The sequence below is a fragment of the Musca domestica genome, unplaced genomic scaffold (assembly GCF_030504385.1).
Source record: "Musca domestica strain aabys unplaced genomic scaffold, Musca_domestica.polishedcontigs.V.1.1 20, whole genome shotgun sequence".
NCBI classification, from domain to species: Eukaryota; Metazoa; Arthropoda; class Insecta; order Diptera; family Muscidae; genus Musca; species Musca domestica.
The window spans coordinates 1,723,789-1,731,283 of NW_026712250.1; the positions used below are offsets into that span (position 1 = coordinate 1,723,789).

Genomic DNA, 7,495 nt, shown 5'->3' on the forward strand with positions numbered 1-7,495 from the left:
ACTTAATTAATTACAGAAACCCAAAAAACCAAAAACATCCTTGAACTCTTTTCTGCCAACAGCAACAACAACCTGCTATTATTTTTTATTTTGTTGTAATTCGCTGTTATTCACAAATTAATTATTACTCCATAACGTGCTTATAGGCGAATTAACACAAACAAGAGCTCTAATTATAACAGTATACCACCACAATGCATAGAATAAAGCTCACGCACGCACGCAAGCACGCAATTGTCACGTAATCCCGACATAAGGTGGCTGCCTGGCTGGCAATTCATTACTGCATCAACCCAACTCACACATGTACAATGAGTGTATAAGTCTTTGCCACACTCTCAAAAGTTTGCATAATGAGCTATGGATGTATTTCAAAGGCTTTGCCGCACACTTAACATGTCTGAAACGTACTTTCCGAACAATCTTGTCAATCATTCTAATTAGAATTACTTTCAATATGGTCTTCGTCTCTCGTCGTGTCTTGTTGCCAAATATATTTTGTGGATTTTGAATGCCGCACACACCCTCACGCCTCTTTCTTTGCAGTCTCATTATTTAGCAATAGCTTCAATACAATTCGACAATGACAACAACTTCCAAAAGTAACATTAATAATAGATTATGTCCTTAAGTACTTGTTAATGTCATGGCAAATAGAAATTAAAAATTTATTTATTTAATGGGGAGATTGACATTGCATGGGCGTTGCTTGGCTGATCAATGGCATTTGTTGTTCTAGCCCTTTATACATAGAGAGAGATGGAGAGAGTTTACATAGCATACTTTAGAGGGAGATATGTGGGAGAAAATTAAATGCTGGTATAAGGAGAGGGAATTTGGGAATATTTGCTTCAATACATTTTTAAAATATTAGAATTTAAAAATAAATGAAATTATTTGAAGGGATTTTACTACAAAAAGAAGTGTAATGAGAAATTACTTTTGTGTATTTATTGTCTAAGAGCCACTTTACGCATTGAGTTAATGAAATAATTTAAAAAAATTTGTAGCAAGAACTGTTATACACAAAGCGAAACTGTTATACCGGGGGAAAATATTGCAAATATTCTAAAACAAATTTTATGAATGTTTTACAAAACTGTTATACAAACTGTTATACATTCAAAAAAGTTGTAATTCGATGAAAAATCAAATTAAATGAGCCTATCACATTATTTTGCCCATAATAATGAAAAAACCTTTCGCCATATTTGAGCTGAAAACTGTTATAAATTCCAAACTGTAATAATTCAATGAAAACTCAAATTAAATGAGCCTAGCACATTATTTTGCCCATAATAATAAAAACACCTTTTGAAATATTTCATCTAGCGTATCATAAAGAAAGAAAATAGAGAGTAATATATGCATGGTCCATGAGGTATACTTTTAGGGGAAAGTATTTAGAGAAATTATGGGAAAATCTTTATTTAAATTCTTGATCTTACTCAGATATATTATGTGACAAGTATTCTTTTGATAGGAGCTTCACATTCTTGGCATTGCTCATCTTTCCATCACACAAAAACTGTTATACAAAAATTCCAAACTGTTATACTCTCAGCAAATTTTTTAAATTCCTTGAAACATATTTTAAACAGATTATATAAAACTGTTATACAAATAGACTAAACTGTTATACATGCACATTTTAACCCCTTTTTTTCATTAGTTAATGCTCAAACAACATTCCAGGCATTAATATTTAAAAAAAAAAACAGTTTTACCCCAGGAAACTGGCAGGGGTAATGTTAAAAATCCCTTGAATTTCCTATTTTGTCATGTTATATAAAACTGTTATACCGGGAAACAACACGGTTATTTGTTCAGAATCCTAGTTTTGGTAAAATATTGTATTTTTTCTCATTGAAAAAACTGTTATACTCAATTCTAAGTTCTTATAATGAAGAGAATTCTTCTATTCCCTTGCAATAAAAATTAATGAGTAAATTTTGGATTTTCATCATTACAAAGAACTGTTATACAAAATTCTAAACTGTTATACTCAAAGAAAATTTTCCAAATCCCTTCAATTTTATATTTTACATGTTATATAAAACTGTTATACAAGGAAACTTAACTGTTATACATGCCTTTCATAGTAAAAATTTTTCTCTAAAATTAATGTAAATCTCTTGTGAATTCAGCTTAACATTTAATCCACATCTCAGCCATAAAAATGACACAAGAAACCTCCCTTCGTATTTTTGTCGGAACAAAATAGTCGTTTTGTTACTTTTGTTGTACTGACTCCTTAAATGACTTCCAAATTTTTATTAAAGTAGCGTTTATAAAAAATATAAATTATTATACAGTAAATAGATCCTTAAACCACTATTTCTGGTATTATTTTGCCTTTTTCTCATTGCAAAAAAAAAACTGTTATACAAAATTCCAAGATGTTAAGCTTTAATAAAATGGCATAAATACTCAAAATCGCAGTGTTTGGGCTAAATTTACTAACAAAATTATATGTATAATTACAAAAAAAATAAGAAGAATAAAAAACTGTTATACCCACAGAAAATCTTGCGAGTCCCTTTAAATCGTTTATTTTATATTTTTAAAAATATTTTTCTCTCACCACAAATATTTCAAAATACTTATACCAAATTTGAAGTTTCTATGCAGTTGAAAAGAATTCTAAGTTCACATTTTTTTTCGTTAAAATTTTGCATTTTTTTCATAACAGAAAAAACTGTTATACAAAAATTCCAAACTGTTATACTCTCAGAAAACGCTGCAAATCCAACAAAATGCCTTTCCATGCATTTTCTGTAAAACTGTTATACAAAACAACTGAACTGTTATACAAGCACATAAGTGTTATAATTTCCTTAAATATCACATTTAATCACATTCTTCTTTAAATTTTGATGACACTTAAACAACACCTCAGCCATGAAAAAATGCATACAACCCCTTCTTTTTCACATATCCTGCCTTTCCCCTTTGGCAAAATTTCAAACATTAAGATGTTGTTTCAGGTTTTTTTTTGTATAGAAGAGCTTTCAACAATTACATGCTTCAGTGTAATTCAAGTGTACATTTCAAACTTCCTGTCAAAAAATTATTTTTTTTTATTATATAATAAAGCGCTTATAGCATGTTATATAATTATGCAATGCTTTGCAGTTTGAAGGATGTCAAATTTTGCTGCCACTCTTTCTTTGGTTAACAATTAAAAAAAATAGTGGAAACTTGTGGGCCTCCCAGGCAAAGCGTTGAAAAAATAGAAATATGTTCGCTTCACATGCTCTGACAAAATAGGCTTATTAGCGAAGGCAAGTGCATGGAATTTTGTGCTTTTGGAAAAATTGAAATATGAGGCATTCTTTTTGCATTTGACAGATATTCGAGAAAATATAAAGGGTTTCAATTCTATAATTGTGGACTGGGATTTCCCATATGTCAGAGTTAATGTTGAACTTATTTAACAGCCTGCAAATCCTGACATTTCTTGGCATATCACACATATAAAACTCTCTCTCCCTCTCACTAACCCTCTTCGTTTCCTCTCTCGCATGCCATTCTCTGTTGCAAACAAACAAAAAACCTTGTCGCATATTAAAAAATATTATTACCCCAACAATAAAATAGAATTAACAAAGTGAACACACCTACACATCTAAGGGGGTTTACATACATACATACATATGTAAACCGAAGAATCCACATAAAATAATGCAATCCTACTAGAGATTATTAATATGGTCGACTGATTTTTGTTGTGAACAAAAATGAGAAAACTTCATAATTATTGTTGGGTAAAACTAAAATTCAACAATTCAAATATAATGGCATTTTCATTGCCCGGGGAAGGTTTATGGCTCCTTTATTTTAATATTTTAAGTTATGAACGATTTATTTGTGGGCTAAGCTAATTAAAAAAAATAAATAAAAAATAATTATTATATATGCCTCAAGGGGAAATTATTTAAATAAAAACAATAAAAAATTTAAAAAACTAGTAAAGAAGCAGTAAGTTCGGCTAGGCCCAACTTTGAATATCCTCCACCATTTGGAACAAATTTGGCAATTTTCAAAAAAAAATCCTTTACAAATTCTGTTAAAATCTTAAAAATACCGAATGTAGCCATTATTTTGGGGTATATACGGCTATGTGGACCTGCATAGGCATCTTTTGTCATAAGCCTTTACAATATTCAAATACGAAACTTGAAAAAAATCAGTGAATAATGTATCTAAAACTATCAAAATACAGATTAGCGGGAGGTAGCGTTACAAGGGGGCTATACGAAGTGGTGGACCTGAACGGACAATTCTCTGTCTTAATCTGTAGTATCCATTACGAACTTCAAATACCAAATTTTTAACAATTCCGGTAAATAATGTTGTTAAAATTACCAAAATACTGAATATCGGGAGGTACCGTTATATGAGAGCTATACGAAGTGGTGGACCTGAACGGACAATTTTCTGTCTTAGGTTGTAGTATCCATTACGAACCTCAAATACCAATCTTGAAATAATTCCGGCAAATAATGTTGCTAAAATCACTAAAATACCGAATAGCGACAGGTATCGTTATATGGGGGCTATACCAAAACTTGGACCTGCAGAGACAATTTTGTGTCCTGGGGTGGAGTATTCATTACGAACTTCAAATACCAAATTTAAAACAATTCCGGTGAGTAATGTTGCCGCAATCATGAAAATACCGAATATCGGGAGGTACCATTATATGAGAGCTATACGAAGACGTGGACCTGCACAGAAAATTTTCTGTCATAGGCTGTAGTATCCATTACGAACTTCAAATACCAAACTTGAAACAATTCCGGTGAATATTTTTGATAAAATCACGAAAATACCGAATATCGGGAGGTACCGTTAAATGGGGGCTATACGAAGGCGTGGACCTACATACCCGATTTTCAATACCAAAAGTCCTGCAGACATTTGAATAAAATTTTATTAACCTATTTCGTTTCGTTCGGAAGCTAGAGTGATTTTCACAGCCGGGCGGACGGACGGGCGGATATCGTTAAATCGACGTAGAATTTTGTGCTTTTCAAGAATATATGTACTTTGTGGGGTCTAAAATGTTTATTTCGAGGTGTTACAAACGGAATGACAAACTTAATATACCCTCAATACTATGGTGGAGGGTATAATAAAATATAAATTTAAGACCCATTGGGCGCCAAATTTATAAACTATATATACCAGATACATAAATGCTAGAACTTTTTACTTTGAACACCTTTAAGAAAAGTTCCTACGCTCCCCTTAAAATATCTTTAACCTTCTATAAAATGCCTTTTGGCAACTTTCCTATATCAAATAGACCTTCTTAGAGGTATTCTGAAGAAAAAAAACCCGTTAAAAAATGTTGGTGTTTTATTTTAAAGAATCTCCCAGATCCCTGATCAAACTTTTCAAGAACCATTATAAAAATATGTTTCATTACTCTGCCCGCTACTTATTTAGAATCCAAATCCTCTCTATCGAACGATATTTTCATAGAAAAAAGTCCCTCTGGACCCAACCCCAAAAAATTCCTAATAATATCTCTCCCTGCGCAAAAACCCAAATCTCCTTTTAAACACAAATTCAACTCAACTTAAATTTTATGGCTCAGCATCAAGGCTGGCCAAAAAAATTCCAACGAAGACCCAACAAAAAAAAACCGGGACATTTTGTCAAGGGTAAATTTGAACAGCCATTGCCGCAGGATGTTGGTATGGGTGGCAAAGCGCATTAGAATAAATGGCTGGCAAAATATTTGCATGTACCTACATGGAAGAGAACGAATGGGGGGACAGCTATTAAAAAGCGGTTGGTATAGGGTTTTTGTGTACGGCAAAATCAACAAATCTCATGGGTTGACACGCAGTTAACACACATATGGCGATAATATGAGAAAAAGAATAAAAATTCTTGGTTTTTACGAACTTTATGGGGCCATTTTCCAACTTTACTAAGGTTGACCACCACGAATGCACAAGCTCTGGCCAACCCTTCTGCCATGAACGGAATCCCTTTGCAACGATTACAACTTGTTTCTGTGGCTATAGCAGACTTCTTTCTCTGTTGTTTATAAGCAACTAAAACATCTTACCCTGATGCACCACTGAAAACTGCATTTCTCTAATTTAGGGTAATTGATATTTTTCCAATTGTTTGTTATACATGCTCCGCGAACAATATTCTCCAACATATAAATGACACGGGCGATATTTTACATCAACAGCATAATCTAGCTCAAAAATTATTCATACCTTTTCCACGGGTAATAATCCAATTAATTTTATTTAACCTCGGCTCCACAAATATGTTATTCAAAAAACTAATAATTAATTTATTTATTAATGTTCCAATGAACATTTCTCATTGGTTGCGAAAATGCACTGATATATTTCCTTACACTGATGCTTCTTCTAATTAGGGTACTCATTTTTAATCTCAAATTGTATTTCTTTTAAAGTTCACTACTCTCTTTCTCTCTGTTATGGCGTTTCTACAATTAGCGCAACAAGAGAAAGAGAGTAACAAAGTGTATATGTGGGGTATGTTCAGTTAAAGCTACAGTAATGCTGCTGTTGCGTTTCTCACATAAACAAAAAAGGGTTTTCATTTCCAAATCAAATCTCTAAACTATATCCCGAAATCAAAAAAAAGACAACATTTACTTCAACTAGAACCAATAAGAAATACATTTATCTCCCAATATGCTCAGCTAATATAAGAAAATAATATTCTTACTCTCTCTCTCTTTCCATTTTTCTCTCTCTCTCTCCCCACCCTCACAGGCGAACGACTCATTCAGTACGCTAGCGAGAATCTAGTCACTGAAGTTTTGATACATCCCCAGTACAATACTCTTATACAATGTATGCGCAACATGTTGAGCAGCTTCACCAGGCATCGTCACATCATCCACGCTGGTTATACCTTTTCCGGCAATGGTTCCTGGATACTACAGGTTGGTATTTAAGCCACATTTATTTTAATTTATTTTGTAATAAACTGCCCCCCCCCCCTTTTTGCCAGGATGGAACCTTTTCGGTTGGTGACTTTGCCGAAGCTTTTCAAGAACATGATGTCCAGAGAGTTATTCGAGCTTATGCCGATACCATCACCATGAACATCCACTGTGCTGACGCTGGCCTCTGGCACACATTGCCCGACAAAAGCTATGCTCGCCTCTGCAAGATCCGCATTAATCCCGTTGACGTTTTAGACACCAGCAGTGAGAGCATCAATGCTTTTATAGGTAAGTTCGACAGACCCGATTGACCCATTGGAACTAAATCACTGATAATGCTCTTGCAGATTACTTGGCGCCCATGCTGGTGCCCACCTCCATACGTGAGCTACTCGAGACCTCAGACGTTGTTGGCAACATACGCTTTACCCACCCCACGCTTTATGTCTTCCCCGGCGGCCAGGGTGATGCCGCCCTCTTCGGGATCAACGGCTTCAATATGTTAGGTAGGTATCTTGGCGTTGATCTCTTACCTCTCAGTTA

The 7,495-nt window shown here is 33.7% G+C and overlaps 1 protein-coding gene across 6 annotated transcripts in view; it reads left to right on the forward strand.

The window, feature by feature from the left end:
* LOC101887933 (microtubule-associated protein futsch) overlaps positions 1-7,495 on the forward strand; it is a 150,454-nt gene that overhangs the window by 120,595 nt on the left and 22,364 nt on the right. For all 6 annotated transcript variants that reach the window (XM_059122330.1, XM_059122332.1, XM_059122327.1 and 3 more), the window contains exons 4-6: positions 6,777-6,949; positions 7,018-7,240; positions 7,300-7,458. In XM_059122330.1, coding sequence (XP_058978313.1) covers positions 6,777-6,949; positions 7,018-7,240; positions 7,300-7,458 — 555 coding nt within the window. The remainder of the gene's footprint in view (positions 1-6,776; positions 6,950-7,017; positions 7,241-7,299; positions 7,459-7,495) is intronic.